The 27,454-nt window shown below is 46.5% G+C and overlaps 1 protein-coding gene across 18 annotated transcripts in view; it reads right to left on the minus strand.

Moving 5' to 3' along the window:
• The window catches only part of KCNMA1 (potassium calcium-activated channel subfamily M alpha 1), an 815,298-nt gene that overhangs the window by 200,295 nt on the left and 587,549 nt on the right, over positions 1-27,454 (minus strand). For all 18 annotated transcript variants that reach the window (XM_066244078.1, XM_066244079.1, XM_066244080.1 and 15 more), the window contains exons 10-13: positions 14,837-14,947; positions 11,855-11,960; positions 9,410-9,492; positions 5,908-5,977 (exon numbers count right to left, since the gene is read on the minus strand). In XM_066244078.1, coding sequence (XP_066100175.1) covers positions 5,908-5,977; positions 9,410-9,492; positions 11,855-11,960; positions 14,837-14,947 — 370 coding nt within the window. The remainder of the gene's footprint in view (positions 1-5,907; positions 5,978-9,409; positions 9,493-11,854; positions 11,961-14,836; positions 14,948-27,454) is intronic.

Genomic DNA, 27,454 nt, shown 5'->3' on the forward strand with positions numbered 1-27,454 from the left:
GATAAGGGCAGAGGCATGCTCATCCAATTATTACTAAGTGGCATGGAGCAGAGTCATAGATGATACACTGCATAAAAGAACCAAAATTTAAAAAGTCCTCCAGAGTTGGGAAAATGGTCAAAAAACCAACCAGAAAAGATTTAGAAGTCATAATGTCAAGTACAGCATTTAGGTTAAGAAAAATCAATTATATAAATTCCAAATGAGAAGATCTAACTTGGCAGCAGACATGAGGAAAAAGAAAAGAAAAAACTTAAGTGTGTGGGTAACTAAAACCCAAAGAGAGGCCAACCAGGTGACAAACCACAGAGAAAGCCAATGTCTGCTTGTTGGAAATAGTATCCGGATCAAGGAAATGAGTGTTCCATTCTGACGTGAACTGGTCAGGCTGGTTCCAGAGTACTTAATCCAATTTTTTTTTCTTCTTCTTTTCCAAGTGAAAGGAAGGCACATAGAGAGACAGATTCCTGTATGCACCCTGACCAGGATCCACCCAGGGACCCCCATCTGGGGCCGGTGCTCTGCCCCTTTGGGGCCATGCTCACAAGTGAGCTATTTTTAGCACCTGAGGCAAAGGCTCTACCGAGCCATCCTCAGCACCAGGGACCTATGTGCTTGAACCAGACGAGCCATGGCTGTGGAGGGAGAAGAAAAGTGGGGGTTGGAAGAGAGGAGAAGCAGATGGTGGCTTCTCCTGTGTGCCCTGACCAGGAATCTAACCTGGGACATCCATATCCCAGGCTGACACTCTACCACTGAGACAACCAGCCAGGGCCCAATCCAGTTTTTATAATCAGCTCTAAGAAGGGAAGCAGACCATTTGAATAACTGACAGAGAAAAAAGTAACAAGCACAGAGAGGCGTAGGTTCTAGAAAACACCTTTGAAGAACAATTAAGAGAGCCAGCAGTATTTGGCCTGAAGAAGGGCCCCAGCTTCATGGAGACTGGATGGTTACCTCTGAGTAGCTAGGTGCTGTTGTGATGAAGAGAGATCCGGCTTGTCTTGCTTTGTTGCAGGGGTCAGAATTGGAGCTGACTAGAGTATATTACAAGAAAGCAGTCATTTTTTACTTGTTTCATAAAGGAACTTTCTAAGGATGTCATGTGTATAATAACTGGAGACGGTTGCCTCCACAAATGCAAAGTCTTTGTCCCTAAAACTCAGTAAGCATCCAAGTCCCAGCAGAAAGACCTCTTGCTTCGCATGGGAGAAAAGCCTCCAGAGCAGCGGCTCTCAACCTGTGGGTCGCGACCCCGCGACCCCTGTGTTTTGGTCGTTTGACCCCCGCCGGGGTCGCGACCCACAGGTTGAGAACCGCTGCTCTAGGTTCTGCCAGTGCCAAGACTCTAACAGCCCTGAAGTCACTGCTCCTCTCCACACACGAGGACCACCCCAGCAGCTTCCCTGCACCCCAGGATAATACAGCAGTGTGCTGGAAGGAGCTGGGAGGCTCCAACATGGAAACAGAGGGACAGTCCAAAGGCTCCAAGTTCTGCTTTCAGAAATACTGCTCTTGTGAAATTTCTTCTTGCAAAATCCCATTCTGTGACAATCTCGTGCATCCTAACCCAGCGGAGTCTATTCCTGGGAGGGATGGCTGTGTCCTTCCTGATGACAACACTATAAAACAGCCCTGTATGTGGGCCGTAGCAGATGGCAATTTCTATCAGGCTATCAGGGACCTTCCATATGTTCTATCCTCAGTCCAACAACTAGCCCTGCCCTTATCCCATTTCTATCCCAACACTTCACTGCCTAAGGACGGCCTTTTCCCTTTCCTTCCATGGCACTGTAGAGATAATATCTCAGTCTAAGTGAAGAAATATTCATGTGACCCTGGCCGGTTGGCTCAGCGGTAGAGCGTCGGCCTGGCGTGCGGGGGACCCGGGTTCGATTCCCGGCCAGGGCACATAGGAGAAGCGCCCATTTGCTTCTCCACCCCCCCTCCTTCCTCTCTGTCTCTCTCTTCCCCTCCCACAGCCAAGGCTCCATTGGAGCAAAGATGGCCCGGGCGCTGGGGATGGGTCCTTGGCCTCTGCCCCAGGCACTAGAGTGGCTCTGGTCACGCAGAGCGACGCCCCAGATGGGCAGAGCATCGCCCCCTGGTGGGCAGAGCATCGCCCCTGGTGGGCGTGCCAGGTGGATCCCGGTCGGGTGCATGCGGGAGTCTGTCTGACTGTTTCTCCCCGTTTCCAGCTTCAGAAAAATACAAAAAAAAAAAAAAAAAAAAGAAATATTCATGTGCATTAACATCATCTGAGAAGAATGAGAACTTAAATCTAAGGAATGAACAATTAAATCATCAAGTGTGGAAGGTGATTTGGATGGCCCAAGCCCCAGACAGACACTACCTAACCTTCACGGCAACTTCAAACAAAGAGACAAAAATACACAACATTTTCAAGAGGGTCTCTCACATTGCCATGTGCCATCAGGGTATAAAGTTCAGGCTCTTAGGCCTGAGTCCCTCCTGTGCCCCGCTGGTTTGAGTTCCTTAGACATGCTTTACATGTCATTACCCAGGAACGCCATTTGTCCCATTCCTCAGGCTTCCTTCTTTGGCCCCCACCCCTTCTGCAATCACAGGCAGGGAGCCACAAGGGATGTGCCGCCTCTAGGACCAGGGACGCCTGTGTGCACAAAATCAAGAGAAGTGACTGACCCAGGAACTCAAATCCTTTGTTTCTGGCAACTCTGTCCTTTTCCCTTCGAGGGCGATCTGGACCCAGTGGGAAATGCCAGCGTGGCTGCATGGGGAGCTGGAAGCAAACTCTCTCTGCTCTGGGGGCAGGCCTGCCGAGCAGGCGGGCAGGCCAGGTACTGGCTCCTGCCACTGGGCCAGGCCTCAGCTCAAAAAGAAGGAACGTGAAACCAGAAGAGATAATTCAAGTCCCAGTGCCATCTCTCACTACACATAAAACTGGGGGAAGGAACTATGAGGAGCAAAGAAGGTCACGTCTGAGAAAACACTTTGACACTACTGCCCAAAGGTTTATAGTGAGAAAGCTCCAAGAACCCGCATCGGCACTGGACCCTTAGGACTTGGCTTCCTGGTTAGAAAAAAGACCTCTTTCAATAAAGTCTGCTGGGAAAAACTAAAAATCCAGTAATAGCGACATCATCAGGAGGAACACCTTTCTAAGATGTCATAACTCATTCTTTTCTTGAAGAGATTGAAGCCATTTACACTCAAGTCAGAAAATTTCTTGGGCCATATTTTTTCCATGTTCAGAGATGGCTTGGCGGGAAGTGTTTCTCTCCATAAATGCCAGTGATATTAAACAGATCCATTTTGGAGAATATCGATCCTCTGTAAGGCCTACTCTGAGGAATCACAGTTGGGTTCAATGGGCTGTGGCTCTATTTAAAGAGAAGGTAGTAGTTGGCAGTTCTGCCTCTTAGCTCAATGGCTGCCAAGTGACCACGAGTTGTGCCCACCAGAGCTGCTCTGTCTGAGACAAGCTCAGAGCCCCAGGCTGAAGCCACATTAAGATGTTAAAATGCACAGATGGTCAGATGAGGACTAAATGAGATAATGGGTGTCAAAGCTCTTTTAAAACCATAAAATATGACACCAATGTCTGAGATTATGATGATGACTGACTCAGGGCCAGTTTTACATAGAGAGAAAGCAGGCAGCTTCTGTACGTCCCTCTAGGTCCCAGAATATCACCATCATTTGGTCATAGGGGCCTGAAATTCTTTATATTTTAGGTATGGTATCAAATTATGGAATCAACTATCCTTTGGAATATGTTGACAGTGATATAAATTTATACACACATTCCAAGTTCTTTCCTGAAAGCAAGTTTTAATGGATGGAGACCTCTGGTGAAGAGAAAGTGCCAAAAAGAGGAGGAAAAATAATATTGTATGGAGGGTGGAGGAAAAACTATCGAAAGGGTCGGTAGCAGGACCTTAGGAAATAGCAAAAATATAAAGCAAGATGAAGAATGTCTATTTTGCAATTATACAAGGAATAAGATAACAAATAATGACCAGTGGACCTTCTGAGTTCTTTCTCTAGAAGAAAGAAACGAAACGAGAGAGAAAAAGGCCCTGTATCAAAGTCGCTCTGTCCCTTGCACATTTACTCATCTTCCAGGGCCACAGTCTCAGAGAGCTTTCTGCTTAACTCTAATACCCAAAAGGATCAGGGTGGTTCTAAACAAATTGTGTTTTAAACCAATAATCACGGATTGGTTGGTGTTATCATCATTGTTTCTGAACAATTACAATGCAGAGGTTTGTGAGAGACATTTAGCTTGCTATGATTATGTGACTACAGACCAGGTGCCATCTGGATCCTAGGTCCATTGAGCTCCTTTGAGTTTGAGAGGAATCACGTAGCTGAAATCCCCCTTAATTCCTTGAAGATGCTACATCAGCACTCATTGGAAGCAGAAAGCAGGAAACTGACATCCCTTTGTAAACATACCGCATTAATTTTCTTATTCAATCTAAATGCAGCCAAAAATCCAAACAACAGCTCAAAGCTCTCCCACACTAAATAAAATTTCAAATCACAAATGAAAGAAGGACAGTCTGTTGCCTCAGGAACTGTGGCCAGCCACAACCTTGCTAAGAAAAATCACATCCACCTATAGGGACTGCTGTCAGAAAACCTCTCCTAACTGAGGCTTGTGAGTCACCAACATCCTCACTGCACATGTCCTTGGGTATTCCGGAGACAACCGGGAAGGACAGTGTGACCCTGGGTGGCCACTGGCTGCAGCACAACACTGTCGGCAGTGGAGCCACCTGCCGAGGGCTGGGCAACGGGTGGCAGCGGGCAGCAGATCTGAGTGCAAGCCAGTCACCGACAGCAGGCTCCCCTCCACAACAGCCTCTGATGGGCCTCCACACAGCAAGAATGGGGCAGCGCTTGCCAGCAATTAAAAAATAATGGCATGGCACTGGAGCATTTGGCAGAGTGGGGTCTTCCCTCAGTCAGCTGACTGCTTATTTCGTAGGGAATATGGCCTGTAAGATGGGACATAGGCTCATTCAAAGCCCAGCGGGGAGTTATTCTGTTCAGACAGGACACCTGGTTCCAGGTACTGAGAGGCCTCCAGCTTCTAAACCTCATTAAGGGGATAACTGGTTCCATATCACACAGAGAAAGGTGCCACCTTCCCTCCCCCAAAGCTGTCTTCCTGGGAGTTTTATGACCATCCAAGGGAAGGAGGGCGGCCTTGAACGAGACTGGTCTCTGGGAAACAACAGACACCAATGTTTGCTTTCCTTTGCAGTCCCTCTTGTAAAATGTAACACTAGGAAAATTCCTTTATGTTTAATCTCTAGGTAGTCAACTATTATTCCTGAGCTAACCATGCAATTCTCATCTTGACTTTGAGAAAGCCATGTTCTGCATTCTCTACCCGACACGTGTTCTGTTCCCCACCTTCACCTGGTCTCAGATAGAGAAGTCCTATTAGGGACACTCTCTACACTTCGAGTACTAAATCCTTGAGGATGCAAAGTAGAACTTCTCCTTTACTGTATCCATGTGGGGCTAGGGGGGACCAGGCTGAGTGTTGACCACCTTAGGTAGATATTCAGTAAATACCAACTTAAAAAATCAGTACCACACATAAAACTTGAAACTGTTGGAATGGGCTCTAAGAATGCATCCATATTTCTGAACCCAGAGGTCCAAGAGATGCTTCCTGATGACTCAGTCCACGCAGGAGCTGAGCTTCCTTCCAGCGGCCAACTTCACACAATGTGTTCGGACTGAAGAAATGTCCTCAGGAGGCTTTTGCCCACCACCCGCTTTAATCAGTCCTCTGGATCCCACTGTTGTGTGCGCACAGGCGTGTGTGTGCTTGGCTGTGTGGTGAGGAAGAGGACACTGGACCAACATGTGCAGCTTTGAACCCGGGACAGGCTCTCCCTGTCCTACCTTATTGTGATACTGCAGCATTTGAGTGATGATTCTTATCTTCGGGTGGTAGTTCTTTATGGAGATGACTCTGAAAGAGAAAAGAAGCAAAGCTGAGGCACGGAGTGCCTTGCCCTGGAGTCTGAGGGGCCTATTAGTTTGATTACAACCCAGTAGAGTGAATGTGGGGCCAGCTGCCAGGGCCATCCTGAAGGGTTGCAGGCACGGGGCCAAGTTCAGCTGTGTTTCCACCACCATACCCTGTGGTCATGTGAAAAAGAAACCACAGAACAGCCACAGACTGTGTCCTGGGCATACAAGGAGAAAGGCCATGTGGTGCCGTCAAGATGAATGAGGCGTTCTGGAGCAAGGCTCAGGGCTTGCTGCTTACATAGGCATCTAAAGAGAGCAAGCTCAATTCATGAGGCCAAGGGAGGTTTGCGATCTCATACCCTGGGGAAGAGCCTAGAAACAATTCGTCATGAGTCCAATTCGCCAGGTTAATAATTTGAGACAACAATGACAAATCAAACAAGCATGCTGACAAATGACTCTAATTGCCATACACATGGCCACTCACAAAAATGATTGCTAAGCAGGGCTCTTAGGATGGGATCAACGACTCAGCCTTTGATAGCTAAGAGCATCTAAATGACAACTTTGATGCTGGTTAGGGATAAAGGGTAAGGCCTTTACGAGGTCAGGATTGGAGTCGGTGGAAAATTCCTTCAAAGGGCCCTCCGTCCATACTCAGTATTAACCACTGCCTGCCCCTCCACTTCGGTTCCTGTAACAATCACTGTGTTCAAAGGGGAGGGGCAGGGAGCAGAGGAAGAGAAACACCTGGACTCCAGTCCCAGCTATTGCACTAACGAGCTGGGTGACCTTCAGGAAATCCCTGGTCTCTCTGTGACTGCTTCCTCATCTGGACATTGGGGGCAACCGTACCTGCTTTATTTATTTCACAGGCTTGGTATGAGAAGCAAAAGGAAAGACCAGATGTGAAAACGCTTTGAAATCATTAAAAGCTCTCCCCACATGTAAGTTATGGTTTTTGTCATTACCAACTCTGTCAGAGGTGACATTGTACATTTCCTCTGTGACAAGGAAGACTAAAGAATGGAATTCTACAGAAAGGCCCATCTCCTAAACCCAATCAGCAATGCAAGCACATTTATTACGACCACCCCCACAAACTTCCCACCAAGAACACAATGCCTCGTCCCTCTTCTGTGCGAAGCTGGAGAGAGGCAGTCAGCCAGGGAGCAGCTTTGTTTGAAAAGCTACAACTTGCGAGTCTCAGAAACAGATCACAGGCAGGCCTCTCCTACACAAATTCACCCTGGGCTTTTGCACTTGAAGGATTTAATTTTATTTTTGAAAAAGTGTTGTGTTGGCCCTCTCTTGTAAGGCAAGGACTTTGAGCCTCTGTCAGCCCTTGGAATTCAGTTCACAGCATCAGCCAGTTTTCTATATTAGCTCGTTTCAAATGGATCTCTGACATTTTGATTTTAAACGGGGCAGATTGGTCTCATTAAATTAAGAAAGAAGGAGGATTATACAAATAAAGGAAAGACAGAGCCCATTTTTAACCCTGAGCCTCCCATTTCCTTTCACGGCCTGGGCCTTAGTTTGGATTCTCGGATTCTCGTTAACGGATGGCTTTGTTACATCTCTGATGCCCAACCTGCTCAGCCATCTCTATGCCTTGGCATCATGTCCGTCACCCCGGTAACCTATGTGTCTCCATACCAGCCTTATCACAGTCAGCGCTCATAGAAAGTATCGTGATTAAGAGAAATGCCCGCTTCAAAGCGGTCATCACTTCAGTAAGTCACTTCCGAAGGGAAAAACAACAGGCAGTGCTAGTCTCAAGCTTGTCTGTGGGGTCGACACATTAGGCTTCATCTTCTTTTGATTTTTTGGAGGAAATTTTGAAGAAAAAGAACCCTCATTCCTTAAAGTGTACATTGTTATCACTTCAAACAATCCAAAATCCTAGTTGGAGCAGAGAGCAGACTGAGCTGCCTTAAGCTGAGGCTGCTGAAGTCACTTTCCAGCTGTGACTCGTTAGGGCGCAGGCCCAGGTGTGGACGCACGCTCTCATTCCACCACCGCCCCACAGCCTGGCAAGTCCACTGCTTACAAGAGTTCATGCATCAACTTCCTTAAAACGCCTGCACTAATCACACTGCCAAAGAAAAGTGAGTAGAAAGAGAACATCACACCAGATGTCACTTGCCAGACACAACGACCAGATGCTGAGGGGAGGACTTGCTCATCCAGAACGCACAGAGGAATTCGCCCACCTCACTGATGGGAAAGTTCATGCCACTTGGGGCCACTGATTAAAGGCAAAGAATGAAGATGCGAGCCCTGTGATGCTGCGAAGGCAGCCGCCCAACCCCCATCTCCGAATTCCCAGGACACAGGAAACCCAGCCACAGGCAGAAGCAAAACCCCAAAGGTGGCTGTTCGCAATTAGGCAAAAGTTCCTGGGAATGTAGTGGGAGGGCGATGTTTTCTCTTAGTTCATTTCTTCTCCAGAAGGTTCTCTTTATTATTCCCTCCCAGCTCTCTTAACTACTCTGCAATTTATGCTCCAGGAAAGAAGAATTCAAAAGGGCTTTAACTCTCTATCTGGGGCAAAATATCTGAACTTTTTAGGCATTTTATAGTCACAAGATATCTGGAATATGGGTCTATGAAAAGAACAAAAACAGAATAGTTTTCTCCTGAAACAGTAAGGAGCAGGAGTTAGGCAGAGAATGGCCCTGGGCGGGCTCGGCCCATGTGCAGGAAGAGCACTGGGAAGTGTTCTCCAAAGAGTGCCCCCTCTCCCGAGAGATGTGCTATACAAACTAGGCAGGTTGGGGGAGCGAGGTTGTAGTCAAATAGGTTTGAGATATTTCCTATAGCACATTCTCTTTAAAACTCATAGCAGTATTAAAAAGCAATGAGAAAGCTTTCAGTGAACAAAACTATTTCATTTTGGGAAGTTGGTAGAAACTAACTGGTGAACAAACACCTCTTTGTGAAATTAACCAACATGGAAAGCTCATCCTGGGCACTACTGACGTCTGGCCCAGAGAACCCTCTGCCGTGGGTGTTGTCTTGTGCATTATAAGGTACTGAGCACACCAGACGTGAGGAGGACTATCCCCTAGTTATGACCACCAAGAGCATCTCCAAGTATTTAAGTGCCCCCAAGAGACTTACTCAGCCCCAGGGAAGGTATCTCAGGTCCATTTGCCCGTAGGAAACATGGCCCCTTACTTCAGGCCTATGCCCACCTAAATGTACCTTTCCATTCCTGATCCTGTCTAAGGGATTTCAAACTCAAAACGCCAGAGCCCCCATCTGCTAAGGATGAGCTTCCTGTTGACCAAGCCTTGTGTCACTGCCCTCCACACCCACCACAGCCTCAGCTCCCCCCAGGCCTATGCCAGTGGGGTAGCTTGTGGGAGAGACGGTGCTGTGCAGAGGACCCAGTCCAGAGCCCTCCCTGGCTTCCCAAGGCTACCTCATGATGTTGGAGGCATCTTCAGCGTCGGGGTCAGCGCAGTACTTGTTGGCAAGGATGAGGCACGCATCTGCTGACTCTATCTAAGACACCAAAGAGAAAATCACAGAACACAAACATATAAACGATCATGCTTGGTAGAAGTCTCTATTTACAGCTCTTGGGGAATCTGGTGCTTTGGAAAAAAAATTAAAGAATACTGAAAAATTATAGATGTTGTCAAAAGTGTGAGCTGCAAGGTCTTATAGCTGCTGGAGAGTACAGCATGTTCCGTGGTAATTATATAGTTTGTTTTTTGTGTGTGTAATAGAGACAAAGAGAGACACAGAGAGAGGGAGAGACAGGGACAGACAGACAGGAAGGGAGAGAGATGAGAAACATCAATTCTTCATTGCGGCACTTCAGTTGTTCATTGATTGCTTTCTCATATGTGCCTTGACCAGGGGGCTACAGCAGAGCGAGTGACCCCTTGTTCAAGCCAGCGACCTTGGGTTCAAGCTGGTGAGCCTTGCTCAACCCAGATGAGCCCACGCTCAATCTGGCAACCTCAGGGTTTCAAACCTGGGTCCTCTGTGTCCCGGTCCGACGCTCCATCCACTGTGCCACCGCCTGTTCAGGCTATACAGTTCATTTTGCATAGTCTCTTATATGTGACCTTTCCAAATTTCTTTAAATAACAATTAACTAGTCTTTTAGTCCATTCCCCCCACCTGCACCTACTTTGCCCACCATCTGCACCATCATCCTAATTTTTCCAGGCAGGAAATGGAGTTAGGTAGGCTAAACCCTTACTCTCAGGAAAGATAACTGAGTAGTTTAGACACAGTAATTTAGACCCCAAAGTTCTTTCACTAACCTTTTTTACATCTTAACTGGGGAATAAAAGAAAAGGAGAGCCCTGAATCAGGTAACAACTCAGTACTGTTTAGCATTCAATTAACACTCAGACATTTAAAAACAACAAATCTCTATGTATGAAATGCTGTCTTACAGATGATCTCAAACTATAACCTACAAGCTTATCTAAACAAAGTCAAAAATAATTTATTCCTTTGAGGGGATCACGAGTTATGCTAATAATTGCTTACATCTAAATTAGGTCCAAGAACAATAACTGTTTCCTCAAAGTTCTCATAAGCTTTCATGTTAGCTGTAACTTGGATCATGTCTGGGTAATGTTAAGATAATTCTTATGCTTACAGAGTCATGCTGGCTCAAGCCTGCAAGCTGTCCCACTTGGTGAGTTGTACCTAACAGGCCATTTCTGCATTTGGTAGGAGGCATGGTTTCCTCCTGTCTCTGGTTTTCTTTAATAACCCAAAGAATTAACTCAAATCTTTTTGGCTCATTCACATTTGCCAGTTACATTACTGAATTTGTGGTGACCACAGTTAGCATTGAGATGTCAGAGGATTCACGATTTTAATCTATCCTCATTGGCAGGCAAATATCCAGATTGCTTACAAAATTGGTAGAAGATGAGTAGAGCAGCAGAGTCCATCTTATTGTGTCCCATTCCCATGTAAGCCTCATGTGTGCTTTTTAAGAAGATGCTACCACCTAACCAGGTGGCGGCACAGTGGATGGAGCATCGGCCTGGGATGCAGAGGACCCAGGTTCAAAACCCCGAGGTCACCAGCTTGAGCGCAGGCTAGCTTCTTGAGCGTGGTGTAACAGACATGACCCCATGGTCACTGGCTTGGAGCCCAAAGGTGACTGACTTGGAGCCCAAGGTCACTGGCTTCAGCAAGGGGTCACTGACTTGGCTGGAGCCCCACAGTCAAGGCACATATGAGAAAACAATCAATAAACATCTAAGGTGCCGCAATGAAGAATTGGTACTTCTCATCTCTCTCACATCCTGTCTGTGTGTCCCTCTCTGTCTCTCTCACTAAAAAACAAACAAACAAAAAAAAATCTTACTTAGTAGATTATGCAAAGAGATTAGCCCATTACCAAGTGATATTGAATACCTGTACCTTTAGGTTTGCACCTTAGTCTCTGGTGGGGGAAAAAGAAAGCTCAAATGTCTTGTGGATTGATAAAATTTTATTTTATATTTCATCCTTAATGTTCCTTTCTGATATAAATAATAGATTTCAGAGCCATGCTGAGTCCGATTTAAGTATTCAAGGTAGGAGTAACTATTATTATGTTGTATATGAGACTATTCAGTCCAAGCGATTAGTCCACCTCCTTTAGCTGTGCTGATTCTGAGGGCACTAGCAAACTAAGTTTTATGTTACGACCTGGTCAAGTGTGGAATGCTTACAGGTAGCTTACAGGTACCAGGGACCCATGGAAGGGTGCTGTCAAGGTTGGTGGTATCTGACATATCAGGGGTTAGGAAGTGACTCAGCCATCCTGGGGGCATGCCCCTTACCATAGAGTCAGGCACCCCCCTCGTAGACAGAATGAAAGCAGAAGTCATCCTTTTCTTCTTACCTTGACTCTTGCAAGATCATGCGGATTGAGGACTGAACCCTGATAAAATTCCACCTGAGTGAAGTGCCGTTTGAACAGAGCTTCCAGCTCCAGGTTCGGTGAAATGCTGAGGAGGGAGAGAGGAGCAGCCATTAACATGAGACTCAGGTGCTGCAGCCACCATGGCGCCTCCTCTGGGTTCCCTCATGGGGAGACCTGAGAGAAGGCTTTCCCGTTCAGAGAAGCTCCCTTTCTGGTCCTAAGTTAAAGGTTCACACTCAAGAGAGGTAAAACCACAGCCAAACTGAAAACCAAATTCAAAACCAAGGTAAAATAAACAGGCTCATGACTTTAATAAAGTCTAAGTCATGTGGGGTGAAATGGCTTCGATGTCATCATGCATGGAATCTCTCTGGCATGACTAGAGAAACTGAGGCTGCAGCATCAGGGATTAGCCAATGGTCTCCCTGGCCACCCCTGCTCCTCCCTCCATCAATAGCCTTTTCCCTGCTTCTCAACCTCTTGGACTTTTCATCCCCCGGGGTCTGAATCAAAAAACATCACTCCTGAGCACCAGACACAGGGTTCATTTACTCTCAGGGCAGTTCTTGGTTCCCAGCCGTGTACACTATTCGTCACCCTTGGGGCTGAGTTATAAAGACATCTTTCCCATTGGTGGGCAAAGATTAAAACATTGATTGACCCATTCATTTACTTATTAGTTCTGCAGAAATGAAAAAAATCTACTCTCTCTGCAATACTATACTAGGTACTACGAGATGATATTTAGTTAAAACCCACTAAGTAGGGCCCTGGCCAGTTGGCTCAGTGGTAGAGCATCAGCCTGGCGTGCGGAAGTCCTGGGTTCGATTCCCGGCCAGGGCACATAGGAGAGGCACCCATCTGCTTCTCCACCCCTCCCCCTCTCCTTCCTCTCTGTCTCTCTCTTCCCCTCCCGCAGCCAAGGCTCCATTGAAGCAAAGATGGCCCAGGCGCTGAGGATGGCTCTGTGGTCTCTGCCCCAGGTGCTAGAGTGGCTCTGGTCGTGACAGAGCGACACCCTGGATGGGCAGAGCATCGCCCCCTGGTGGGCGTGCCAGGTGGATCCTGGTCGGGCGCATGTGGGAGTCTGTCCGACCATCTCCTCGTTTCTAGCTTCAGGAAAAAAAAACCCACTAAGTGCCAAGGACTGTGTTAATCAACACTCAACTACCATTTATTAAGTACCTAGTGATAGCAATTTTTAATGTTTTGAGCATTTACTACATGGCAGATACCATTCTAAATACTTGACAAGTATTAACTCATTTAAAGCTCAGAACAACTCTAAAGAAAGACATGTCATTAACACAAAACTCCAAGAGGCTAATTAACTGGGCCACCTACTATGATGCTGACCCTAATAGACACTGGGGACACATAGGTGAATCCTAACAGTGGGAGCTTCATCAGAAGTGATTTGGACTAAAGCCGTGGGCAAGAGAAGCATAACTGTGCAAATCTGACCGGTTTTCGGATTCTATGCAAACCCTGCTTGCAGCCAGAAGCCAGTGGTGGTTTCTCCCTGGTGCGGATGCCCCAGGCCATGCTGCCACTCGGTTAAACTGACTTCAGTCAGGTGACATAGGTTCAGTGTTGTGCTCTAATGTTGCACGTGTACTCATCTTGAAATGTTTCACCAGCATGAGGGCAGAACCTACACACTGGTCTTCTCTTGCACCTTCTCAAACACTCAGTGAAGCACAGGCCCCACTGCTGGTAATCAGCAGCTAAGCACTGAATGTATTGGTGGATTCTGCTCCTGCGCCCACGACCTGGCTGGTCTTTACAGAACTTGGAGGAGTCAGTGCTGAGAAGAAAAGTGCTGGTACTCAGACAGGGTGGTCAGTTTGGTATTCAGTGAACAAAGCCCAAAGGAGGATGCCCAGAAGGGGAGCTTGTAGGGGGATCACCCTCTGTGGGTTATCAGAGCAGGACTGACTCTTGGGCAGTCCGACCGTACTGAGCCAACATCCACTTGTAAGCTCTGTCTCTCCGGCAACTCAAGCCGAGGGCTGGCCCCTTGATGGCCCTGTCTCCTTAAAAGGAGATGGTCACGTCAGCATGCTTGAGCCCCCCCCCAATTCTCCATCCCTGCGGCAGACGACCTTTTACTTAAAAGGGGATAAAACAAAGCTTGAAATCAACACTGAGCAGATGGAAAATGTCTTGCTTTCCTCACCTGTGAAACAAACAAAATAAGACCTAACTTCCAAATTGATTATGTGACCTAATGCATTTTGTCTTTCACAAGGATAGCTTACATTTATTGGGCAGTCACTGCATGCCTGATTCTCTCTGCATCCTTTACACAAGTTACTTCTTTTCATTTTCACAACTGCCCATGGAGGTAGGTAGAGAGAAACCATGATGATCTGCCCATCTTATAGATGTAGAAACTGAGGCACTTGTTCAACAAATGACTGGTTGGAATAAGATTCAGAGCAGGTATTCTGAGTCCAGAGCATGCACTTGGACCCCCTCTGTCAATTACAGGAGAGACTGTGCCCATGGTGACCAGCAAGCAGTGTCCCCCACTGGAGGTTCCTAGGAACCACAGCTGCTGTTGTTAGTACTACCTTACACCTGCCTCCTGTTGTGTTTGTTTCTTCCGTAGTCCCTGTCATTTCTGCACTCATAAAGTATCCACTGTAGATACTGTGGACACACCTGGATCACACAGATCCAGACAGCAGAGGGGACAGGAATGATGTGTGTGACCCATAATTAATCCTACTGTTATTTGCCAGAATTACCTTCACAGAGGCCAGCACCTCTCTCCTCACTGAACCCTTCCCATTGGTGGACAGTGTCCTCTCCAAGAGGCCAGCAGGAATCATGGTCCATTCATCCCTGCCCTGCCCCTAATGCCACCCCCACACCACCGTGCCTGCAGACATGCAGGGTGTCCCCCTCGGGGTGTCTCATTGGGTGGAGAGTCTCGAAACAACAGGGACCTCTTACTTGTGAAGAAAGACGATCTCCACATTGACATCGTCCCGGTCCTTGTGCAGAAAGTCCTTCAGGAAATTGGAAACACTCTCCAGAGTGATGTGTCCACAGACCACAATGTGCCTGAACGGGAGAGGCCAGTTAGGTGAGGCGTGCCCAGCGACAACCCAGACACCCACTCCCAGGAGGACAGAGGAAGCTGCAAGAAGCATTTGTCTCCTCCCGAGGCCCCAGCGGAGCCCAACGCCTGTCCCCAGAGGGCAGTGAGGCAGAGCAGCAGGCTGGCAGGTGCTCAGTGCTCCTCGACAGAAAAGGCATATGGCTTCTCACCTGATGCTGCACAAAATCCTATTAAAAGCCCAACCGTTTGGCCAAGTGGTTTTATGCATTTAACAATAAGTGACATTATGCTTGCGCTTAAATGCTGTATTATCAAGTCCCTTGCAGATTCATATCTCTCCCTTTCTGCCCACAAAGCGTCCTCTCCAGAGATTTACTGAATGAGTCTTGGTTTATGACATAGAGCTTATCAGGTAATGAGATAACAAATCTTGCTGAAATGATGATTTTGTGTGTAAGAAAGAGAACTTTTATCAGGGTGGCTAATGTGCGGCTTGACACATTATGGGCTCTGCTGGCCATAAGCAGTAAAAAGGAAAATTTTGCATTTTTCTGCCATAACTCCTCCGACAATGGGGGCATGTAACACTTTACAGTAAGTGAGCATTACTCAGGGCTAAATGGGGAAGGGACGCCTATGGAATCGGAGATCAGTGGCAGACCTGGGAGTCCCCAGACAGCTGCTTTCTTAGGATGCCAGGGATCTGAAAGCCAAACGAACTGACCTCAAGATGGGGAGAAGTGAGGAAGGTAGGAAGGGAGGAGGCCGGCACTGTTTCCCTTGTTTCAGGGTGGTCTGGACTTCTGTTTCTGGAGGTGGTGGCTCCGAATGGGGAGAGGAGCCCCTCTTTCAGAACTGTTGGGATGAGAGTCTCCCCAACATCTTTGGGCTCCTGGACCAATCTGACTTTGACACCAAGATATGCTGTGGCCACTTACATTTGTTATATGATACTCGACCAGGACTAAGCACTTTGGTACAAGAGTCAGCCCCAGAACCAAAAGTTAGGAAGTGTACAGATGAAACCCACTGGCTTAGAGTAAAGAGGTTATAGCAAGGGGCTCAGGTCCCTGTGCCCCTTGGGCTGATAGTGACAGAGGCTGACTCCCTGACTGGGCTGGAAGGCAGGAGCAGGTGGTGAACATGAAGTGCAATAATTCTGTGGGAAAAATTTAAATGGCCAGGTCCCTTGCACTTCATAATTGCCGTGTACATTCCAATAAGGCAGAGAGCACATGGGCTGGAGGCAGCTCATAACAGAATGATCACTTATGCAATGTTCCATTAGATGCCATTACAATAGCCTGCCCTTTCATTGTAATTTGGTGCTTGACTAAGTATGTGAGAATAATGCAGTAAACTCATTGGTGAAAGGATAATGATGCAGAACAAAGAGTAAATCAATAATACGCACGATGCAGTTAATAATATCACCATTATGGACTGTTATTGTTACAGAGCTGCACTTAGTGATCGGGCAAGCAGAGGCCATCATGGGGAGGGAAGCGTGTGGACAGCTACCACAGACAAGACATCTGACCGTGATCACTGTGCTCTCTAGCCTGTGCCTGCTAGACTGAGGGAGGTCCCTTGGCCATCCCTCCACATTTTATGCTCAAAAGCCATATGACTAACCCCTTCCTAAAACGTACAATATGTCAGAATACATGATATAAATTAAACACTTGCATTATATACACTTTTATCACATCATACCTTAAAATGTGTCTTGTGGCACCTGTGTATTCATATGGACAAAACAGGCTGTCTATGAGTCTGCAGGATCTGAACAAGATTTCTGATTTTGAATTTGTCAAGTATGTTCAGAACGTGACTGAAAAACAGGAACTCCCTTCTGACTTTTCCACAAATGACAGTGGGACTGCTTGGGTCAATGCTAACATCAGAGCACCTCCACAGGACTGATTTGGGTTCCACCTGGCTACAAAGGTAAGCCAGATTTGAATCCCAGCTCTGCCACCAAGTATGTGTGACCCTGGACAAGCTTCTTATTCCCATTCAGTAGATGAGGAGGCCGAGATAGTGGATGCCCCCAGCCGGCCTCTTGCCCTAGGCACTACAAAGCTCACAGTTCTACACCAGCATAAGCCTGGTTATTATTCAAAGTGGGGCACAAATCAATGAAAGAGCCAGGGAAATGCCTGAACATTCATCCTTCCCATCCTGTACACAAAGAACTGAATGAACATCTGCCAGCACCCCCTCTTCCTCTGCTGAAATCATTCATTGCCAGGACAGATGGATGAGAAGTGGAAGGGAAGGAGATGAGTTCACCCTTGAATCAAAGGCTCAGCCAGCTGATTTATTCAGCCTCAGAAAGAGTCAGGGTTCTCTTAGTTGAAAATGTGCCGGGTACATATAAAATATATTCCAATGCAATCAATATTATCCCTTAAACCTTTAATTAGCTTTCACTTCTCTTAAGAAGTAGACATATGCTGGCAGGAGAGAGGAGGAAAGAAAAAAAAGGATTGACTTTTCTCATTTGGAGTTAGCTGTCCAATACCATTCCAGACAATTTAAAACATATATCTTTTAGCTACAGCATGATTTCTGGGGTAGAGAGCAGTCTTCATCAAAAAAGAAGGGGAAAAAAATTTCCCTTCAACATAATTGGTATTTTTGCTCAGAAAAAGCAAGATTGATTGAAAGGAGACTGCCTCTTTGCCCAAGGAGAGTTATTAGGTACATTATCATGGCAACCTTGGAGAACTCATATTGTTCCAATCTATCCTCTACCTGATTTGAAGATTTACAGCTTCCCCTCTTGTGCCAATAATCATTTCCCTCTATTTTGTTTTCCATACAGTGAAAGTTATCAGGAAACCCACATATTGAAAACGTTTGAACGCAGTTAGAATTGATGGATGGGGAAAAGCCGCCTCTCCCAGGCGACATCTGCATTAGAAGGTCGGCTCCCACCAGCCCGGGTCTCAGGAAGCCAAGGGCCCCGCAGGACTGCAAGAGGTGGGTGGTGAAAGGGGAAAGTTTATTCTCCAGAAATGTTTCCAGCAGCTGAATATTCCAGGGGCAGTCGTTTTGGAAAGGGTGTTATTGTGGGGAGAAGAGAAGCAAAATCTCCTGTATCTTCAACAACTGAAACTGTAATTGAAAGTGCTCTGAGACTGAAGGCCAGACGCGCCATCCTTGGAGGTGGAGTGATGGCGGTCTGCAGTGCACGACTTAAAGCATGCCGGAAAGACACACATCCAAAATGACCCCTGTCAGGTTCTGTGCACCTATGAGTCTACTGTGTGAGATTCCTACTTTGATAGCCCCGTGACAGCTCAGCACATACACTAAATGACTAAACAGTCTTAGGCAAGGCACCAATTCTGCATTTCATAATTACGAAGTCAGAAACTCTGGGGGGCTGGAGCTAGTGCTTGATTCACAAGGATATCTTAAGGATTTACTTAAATAGGTGACACATTTGAAGGGCCTAGGGAAGGGTCTGGCCCAGCATGAAATGGTAGGAGTCATGTGATATCCGCCAACCAGTATATAACAGATATAAAATGCTCTGTGGCCCATATAATCTCACCTAATCCTCAAACAACCCTGTGTTCCTACTCTCTGCATCCTTTCAGATAATCTCTCTGAACCTCAGTGTCCTTCAGGGATGTGCCGGAGATCCCACAGTGTGGAAGGAACTTGCCCAGGATGTGACCCAGGTCTCTGACTCTCATTCTCACTAAGAAGAAAGTGACGATATGGAAAGGGCACACACAGACATCAGTATTTCAGTGTCTGCTTGCTCACAACAGGCAGGGCTGGACCCATAGGAGAGCCTCCTGGACACAAGGCAGGGGGTGTTGGAAGTGTCCTCACTGGGCCACGACGGAAGCGTAGAGTGGGGAGGGGGAGGACAGAGAGAGACCTCACTAAAGCTCACAGAGATGCAGCATTGCTAGGTCTGCGCCTGGTCAGCCAGGCCGGATGGCTCAAGACAGCAAAGGCTGAGTGACAGCAGAAACTCTAAACCAAATTTGAACTTGAGCCACACAATTTGGCAAACCAGGGGTTGCAAAGTGATGCAAGTCCATTTTAGATATATACACCATATCCAGCTCAGGACTTCCTCACCAGCCCAAGGACCCAGAGGATAACAGAAACCTAGATGGCTTACTCATTATGGGGAATATTTACACCATAAAGGTAGCTGATGCTGTTTCCATCGGTGGCTCTAGACCTGAACATTTGTAGACCACCTGTGGTCATAATGACTGATTTCCAGTGGGCCTGGCCACCGCTTTTTGAAGATGGCCAACAAACCTAAACAAGTAACCATTTCTCATTCGATGTACTTTTTGGTTTGTCAAGTTTTGTTTAGTTCTGTGAGCAAATCTTTCTTGGGATAAACTAATGATAATGGCTAGGATTAAAAGACCCATCTCAGATGTATGAGGATGCATCTGAAATGCCGAACTAGTAGCCGATGGCATTTTATGGAAAGAAGTTACTCACCCAGTGTAAGCAAGCATGGCTGATGTGGGGTAAGGACTCATAAACACGAGCTGGTCTGAATGAATCAAGGGTAGGTAATGCTGGTGGGTCATGGAGCAAGCCTGGCATCAAGGGGCTGAGTGTGATGTAATCAGAAGAAGAACAATGCTTGACTATTATGAACACTACCAGGGTTAACCAGAAAACTACCAGTTGCTTAATTCATAGGTGGCTCTTCATTAAATATATGCAGTCTTATTAACCATCTTCACCTTCAGAATGAAATGAAATCCCCCACATTCTCCTCTATCACTGTTCCCTTCTTGGGAATGGGCCAGGGAAGCAGGAATGCCCCAAGGGAGTTGGAGCTTCACTGTTAGAGATAGATGCCACCGGTGCCTTTCAGCATGGACAGCTCAGGATCTGACTTAGGGCTGGAGGCAGAAGAGGAGGGTAGAGAGGGGGATGCCAGGCAAAGGTTTCCAGGCTCTACGAAATGAGGTGTCTAGAGCCACTGAGATTGACAATGAGAGCAAAACTCTACACACTTTAAAAAAGATGCAGGTAGTATTGCTTGGAGCCAGTAGCCACTGAAAAGTGGATTGTGCCAGTGGGGCCCTCATGCATGATTCTTACATGTATCTGTGTCAGACTTGAGTCTAGGACCTGCGTCATTCTGACATGGAAACTGAGGTCTAATGGTTCAGCGCCAAGTGAATGCCAGAGCAAGGGCAGGCCCACCCCCAGGGTTTGGTACCTTCTAAACACAGGAAGCAACAGTGCTGCTGGAAGGGGCTCCACCGGTCTTACATGACCTGGGACCACTCGCTCGAAAATGAAGAGGCCCAGGCCGACTGGGCCGTACCACAGACACTGATAAATCTCCCCACAGGGTTCCGGTTCTCCGGCCCACCCCAGTTCACGCCATCAGCCCACCTTGTCTAATGTCTGCAATAGCTTCCTAATTCAGTTCCCTGCTTACTCTCCCCACAACTGCCCCCTGCCCTCCAAGAAAAAGCTAATGAGCAAGGACAGAGGCAAATCTGGCTGCATCAGGTCCCCCAAGGGAAGGGAGGTCTTACATCTCTCTTCAGCAGAGCCTCACTGTAGGAAGACAATGTAAAATGCAGAGCTCTGGGCTGTTTATTTTTAAAGATACTATATCCATTTTTACTGGAACAAGTATAAAGAACTTAAAAAACCCATAGCTATCCTGTCACAATAAATCATACAGAGTAAATTGAAAATCCTATACAGCTTTTCCTGAATACATTGTGCTCAGTTTGTCAAAGAAGTAGATGAAATGTGGCATGTATTGATCTCGATGTCTCTGTAAAACTGTAATATTTATATCAAATACATATGCTAGAATTCCTTGTCTTTCTGCTGAGCCTTCTAATCATGCCCCCCCCCAGTGCCTCCCACCAGTGGTAGCTGCTGACTTGATGGGAATGTATTTTAAGGACTTGGCAAAGGAATTCAGCAGCGTTCTGTCATGTAGAAAGCGGGGAGGGGAGGGGAGGCGAGAGCCCCCTCAGCCCACAGTACACAGTGGTCAGTACTACAAGTACTATCCAAAAGGAAGACAGCTAAATTAACTCCTGCCATCCCACTTCCTCCTGGACTGACAGCCTGTCCCAAAGGACTGTCCCAAAGCATTCCATGTAGACAGGTCATCTTCTATAAACAATGGTAAACCCAGGCCCCATCTTTCCACCACAGCCCAGCACCTCGCTCAGAACCTGACACTGGTTAGGCTTTCAAAAACTACCTGGTGACCAATGGACTGGTTGAGTAACTGTACATGGCTAGGTGATCCTATACCATAGGACAGGGGTCCCCAAACTACGACCCTCAGGCTGCATGTGGCCCCCTGAAGCCATTTATCCAGCCCCCGCCACACTTCCAGAAGGGGCACCTCTTTCATTGGTGGTCAGTGAGAGGAGCACATTGACCATCTCATTAGCCAAAAGCAGGCCCATAGATCCTATTGAAATACTGGTCAGTTTGTTGATTTAAATTTACTTCTTCTTTATTTTAAATATTGTATTTGTTCCCGTTTTGTTTTCTTACTTTAAAATAAGATATGTGCAGTGTGCATAGGGATTTGTTCATAGTTTTTTTATAGCCCGGCCCTCCAACGGTCTGAGGGACAGTGAACTGGCCCCCTGTGTAAAAAGTTTGGGGACCCCTGCCCTAGGAGGCATACAAGAAGTTTAACAATTAACGGCAAGCCCATCAGAGAACTGACTGACTCTGCCGGCTCAGATCAACTACCATCTTTCAAGTTTGTGAGGGAACAGTGTATGTAAACAGGACAAAAATGAGATCACCCTGCTTTAACCATTTCCTGTTAAGACAAATGAAAAGTCAAAAGCAAGCAAACAACAACAAGAAAACCCAAGGAGGTTAGGAGATAAGTCCGTTTCCTACGGAGGGCCACACCGACTACTCTGCTGAGCACAGGGAAGGAAGTGCCCTCTCCCTCCTGGTGGGCAAGACAGTAAAGTACCAGCTGTCACTGGAGCTGTCCTGGAAAACTGCTGGGATGTTTTGTTGTTTCCCTAACTGGAGGCAGAAGGTTGAGCAAGTAGATCCCAACAATGCAGCAGAGGGATCTCTGGAGAGCAACCCCAAGGTCAGAGGACAGACTGCTGGTAGCCCAGTGGGAAGCACGGATGTCCTGAGCAGCCCCGAACTTTCTGCATGAAGGGGGTGCATCTTACCATAGGCAGATAGTCAGGACCCGAACCACCCCAGACAGCCTGTGTCTGATCCTCCATCAACCCAAATCAGCCATCCAGAATTAGCCCGTAAAAGATCCCACATCTTTTACAGCCGGTTACCTAGACGGTGCTTCAGCCCAGGTCTGAAAACTAAATTTTGGGAACCTCAGAGTGGGAGACATTGGTTGATTATGCCTGTTCAGCACGACCCGCCCTTCTATCAACAGCACCTCATTTTTAATTTGCAGAATCACGCCTCTCCAACCAGGTACAGTCCTGAGCCCTTTAGTCAAGGTTCTCTGCCCAAGCTTGGTCAATCAGTGCTTTCTAATCTTGAGTGGAGTGACCTACACACACCATAGGAGCTGAGTCATCCTATGGCAAAACCCTGTAGTGACGGCCCTGTGTTCCTGCCTGCTGGATCCCAGAGCTGTTTCTCGGGTCATCTCCCTGTCCTTTCTGGGATTTGGCTCTTCAGCTTTGCTTTCCTCCTTATTCATAAGTTACTCTAACATTTGGTGGTGGTGGTGGGTGGGTGGGGGGCTTTTCTGCATGAGTCAGCAAGAATCAGTTTCTATTGCCTGTAACCAAACAACCATAAGTGCTAGACTTTTTTACTTTTAGTTTCTCATTTAAATCTCACGATAACCCAGGATACAGATATTATCATCACCATTTTGGTTTCTTTCTCTTTACTCCTCCTTTCCTTCCTAGAAGAGGAATTCTAGAGCCTTCTTCAGGAAGCAATGCCATAATTGCTCAACTCTCACCAACTGCAATGGTTCTTCCTTGTCTCTCCCCAGAACTCTCATTCCTCTGCCTTTTATCCACCCCATTACTGCAGACTTAATGGCCCCTGGCCCTTTTTAAGTAGGCCAGTCTTCAGTTGGCCTGACTCTTCAATCCTATACATTCTCTGCTCTTACAGAGGGATCAATCAGGACACCGAACAGCACTTTCCTCTATTCAGATCAAAGCAGATTTGTCTCTCTCCACTTAGTAATGCCGCTTCTGAAGAAGAGGGACAAGAGAAGAGAAGGCAAAAGTCAGCCACTCCTTTGGGTATAAAGGGGAAACAGAGAATGTGTCCAAGCAAAGAAATAGCTCTTAATTTTTTCTGGGAGGGGAGGCAAACTAACGTTGATTTGCAAATCAAGCCCTACCTTCCTCCCTTACACCCCTGGTAAATTATGCCTCAGGGCCCTAGCGCAAATGGTGTTGGAATTGACCCTCCCATAATGGCAATCAGCAAACAAGTTGGTACATCCTGGCCTTCCTTATTGCCTAGCCCAGTGGTCAGCAAAGTGTGGCTGGTGAGCCACATGCAGCTCTTTGGCCCCTTGAGTGTGGCTCTTCCACAAAACACCATGTGTGGGCGCTACCTCGATAAGGAATGTACCTACCTATATAGTTTAAGTTTAAAAAATTTGTCTCATAAAAGAAATTTCAATCAATGTACTGTTGATATTTGGCTCTGCTGACTAATGAGTTGACTGACCACTGCCCTAGCCACACCCAGGGGTGTTGCCCCAGCTAGTATTCTCTGCCAGCCAGCCAGCCAGGCTAAGTAGATGCAACATACTTCCATGGGCCTCAGAGGCCTCCAGCATTGGTTACTCAAGAACTGGAGCTATCCACAGCTTCCAGAGCCAGGTGAGTCATAATACTCCTCCGAAGGAAGGTACAGAAAGGAGCAGACCTCAGGGTAGCATCAGCAGCTCCCCCTTCTCCCAAATCTCTCTGCACCTCTCTTTTACGGGGTCTGTCATTAGATCCATAGATTTATGGGGCACACATCACCTGCTGCTACCCCCTAATCTACTCCAATGGGTACATTAACATTGGGAATTGTCAACAGCTTTTAGGAGCATTCCTTCCAAAATGTGTATAGCCTTCATGCTTGCTTTATACCTTCATGATTTTACTGAATTAAAGTCTTGCCAAAAAAGCATTTCACTGGGATGATGCTTCTACATAATCAAGCTTCTGTTTAGCTGGCACCGGCTTCTTGAATGATTCTGACTGGTCAATGTCTCAGGTGTACTCCAGGAGAGAGAATCACTCTTTCTAGCTCATCCTTTGAAACACAGCATGGAGCACAGTGCCTGGAACATGACAAGGGCTCAAATAAGTGTTCACTTGGCAAATATGTTGTATGAGAGCTTTCCTAAATTTCTTCTATATACTGTACTAGCTGACACTGGCCTTTGCGGTCAGCGGCCAAGGTCATAAAACCTCTCACAGAGATGGGCACGCATGTCTCTTTGAACTGCCTCTATGGCTCCTTATTGAGAAGGTACAGGGAGATGATGTAAGATTGCTTTTCCTGACAACTGGTACTAGTGTTTGGAGCAGTCTCCATGGTTCTGGGGGTGGGAACAGGTCATTGTTATGTGACACCAGTACTAGATTTGGAGGCTGGATCCTTGAGAGTCATAAATCATGTATCCATGAGTTTCACATTGTATCAGCCCCTCTAGATTTTTAGTAAAAAGGAACAGTTTCCTAGTTTATTTTCAGTGTGTTATGGCAGCATCTGTTGGATGAACCCCAAATCTCGTAAGAAGCATGGTGCAGCTCTAGAAAGACTTCCGTCAGAATGAATGACAGAGCCAGAAGACAGGCAACACAGTGCAGCTTGGTCTGGAAGGGCTGTGTTCATTCTCCAGGTTCAAACTCTACCCAGCAAGGATTCATCCAATCAAATGTGAGGCTGGGGAAAAAGAATCTTCAGGGACTATAATTAGAAAAGTCATATTCAGAATTTTTTTTTTTTAATGGAAGAAATAATATTTGAGAGCAGAATCTAGGCTTGACTGCTTGACTATGACTGTATTTTTTTAGGCATACTGTTCATCTCCCACCTACTTTTCTATTCTTGTTGTCAGAACAAAGGCTGTAACATTTTGATAAGTGTGTGGAAGGGAAGAGAGACAGCAGGAAAGTGTGCACGGGGGAGGGGGAAGCTTTCATTCCATTAGTATTATCTAGAAATTGATTTAATATGCAGCCAAGTCTCTTTAAATAGAGTTTCAAGTTTGAAAGGGCCCGAGGATGCAACTTAGAAGAATCCAAAGCAGATGGAAAGAGAGCAGTGCCACGTCCATACCCACCACTATCCCTCTCACTGGAAAGGAACACCTGGCATATTACATTATGCGATGCAGCATCTAAGTGACACTTGCTTTTGGTATCTGTCCCTTGGTATTGAATTTCAGCAGTAGTCAAGGGGTCATTGTTCTAAAGTATTAGGGCAATCTCATTTTTTTCCACCCTTAAAGTTTAAAGTTAATCAAAGCAGAATGCCTAATCAATCCAAGATGGCCTGTCAACTTGAATTATCTGTTTGTCTTCCTATTTACTGTATCTGTCTGTCTACAGTTCTTCATATCTTTGTGAAGATCAGTTATTGGGGCCTGTGTTTCCTTCTGACTCGAATGGCTACCAGATGATCCTTCCTGGTGATATGTTGATGATTTGTTAATTTATGGTTTTTAAAATCTAGGAATCTGAAGACATTGTTGGGGAGTTCAGGCTGGGGCTCACATGGGCCTGGCAAGGAAGAGGGCTGAACAGCTTACTTGTCAAGAGATGGAAGTTTGCAAAAAAGGCAAAGTTTTCAGTCACATTTCAACCAGAGCGATATCTGTGAAACAGACCGTGTAAGGGACATCTCCTAGGGAACATCACTCACAGGAGTGCCCACGCCCACCCCACCCTGCGCAGACTGTGGAGAAGCAAGAGTGTTGCCCAAGCTCCGCATAGACGGGAAGGAAAGAAGGCCAGTGGTACCTGGCCCATGATAACACCACATCAAGTAACCTGGATCCTGTTCCCAAGCACTAGGGTCAGTCCTGCTCAGAAGAAACAGCAATGGAAGTGTTGTTGTAGGATGACCATCCCCTCTGGGAACCAACAGGGAAAGTCTAAATAAGCTCTGAGTTTGAACTCCCCAACCACATTGGTGGTCAAATAATACATAACGTGTAGCTCAAGACATATGTGGCATATTGGGAGATTTTTATGGGTGTGTGGAAACCCATCCATCCCCAGTGCCTGGCGTGTCATGAGCACTTCATTAACTCATGTGCACTGAGTGAGCATAACTCATGCTAGTCCTCTTTTAGGTGGAGGTTGGCAGAAATAAGCCCTGTTCCTCCACAGCAGGTCATTTAAAACTCTAATTCTATATATAAATAAATGGTCTAGAACCACAGCAGGGCAAAACCTGAATGTGGTGAAGAAAGTGAAATAGAATTTCATGTTGATATAAGTAAGACAGCCATGTAGGAGAGACCAGAAAAGTGAAGTCAGAAATGAGCAAAGGATACAGAGGGAGATAAAGAGCCTGTTTCTGATAGGAGGAAAAACAGAGTCAAGCAAGGGCCCCCTAATCAGGAATGACGGAAGGCATGCGGGATGCCCTCACCCGGTGGGCCAGTGGAAGGGCACTGCTCAGCAATCTGGAACCAAGGCAGGGCAGACCACTACAACCTACCATGGCTGGTCACCTAGGAAATGAACACCCAGGAAAGATGGAGCCAGAAAGGGCTGACAGTTTCGAAACCCACAAATAAGAAACAAATCTCATTTTGATCAACGATCTATCTGTATATCTTTGAGAACCCCTCACTGTTAGAAGTGTTCAAGAGGTAAATACAGTTTTTGTCTAATCAAACTAGAAAATGAAAATAAATAATTGGTCTTGCCCCTCTCCACCTTTTGGAACCTGGTCCTGGGCCAGGATCCTTAGAGGTAATAAAGGATCAGAAGGAGAAGACACACACCAAAGTGATAATCTTGCATCTCTTCCTCTCCATTATGGCAGCATCCTAGCCCCACTTGAGGTTAGAGGTGGAGAAAATAGTACAATGATAAGTTTAGAGCAAAATGAGGTCACAAGAGATGACCCAGTGGAGCATATTGCCCCCAGGTCAAATCCCAGACTTATCCTTTACTAACTGTGTGTCATCAGGCAAGTCAGTTAACCTCTCTGTTCCTGTTTCCTCACCCAATGTAAAGGAGATGATAATAACACCTTCCTCACAGGTTGCTGTGAGAATTAAGAAATATGCAAATGTTTACACTTATTATTCCTGTCACAGGAGGCAGTACTAAGGCTTTGTGCTATACTGATTCACGCTCTCACTTCCAAAAGTATAAAAAGGAAGCATTCTAAGGGAAACCACCGCATTTAAGTTTCACAGAGAGCTTTCATGAATCGAAGCTAGCCCTGGTTAGACTGTGACAACTCTTTCCCCAACCAGAAGGGGGTTCAGCTTTCACACCCAGCTGGGGACAGTTCCTGTCCACCTT

The sequence above is a fragment of the Saccopteryx bilineata genome, chromosome 9 (genome assembly GCF_036850765.1).
Source record: "Saccopteryx bilineata isolate mSacBil1 chromosome 9, mSacBil1_pri_phased_curated, whole genome shotgun sequence".
NCBI lineage: Eukaryota > Metazoa > Chordata > Mammalia > Chiroptera > Emballonuridae > Saccopteryx > Saccopteryx bilineata.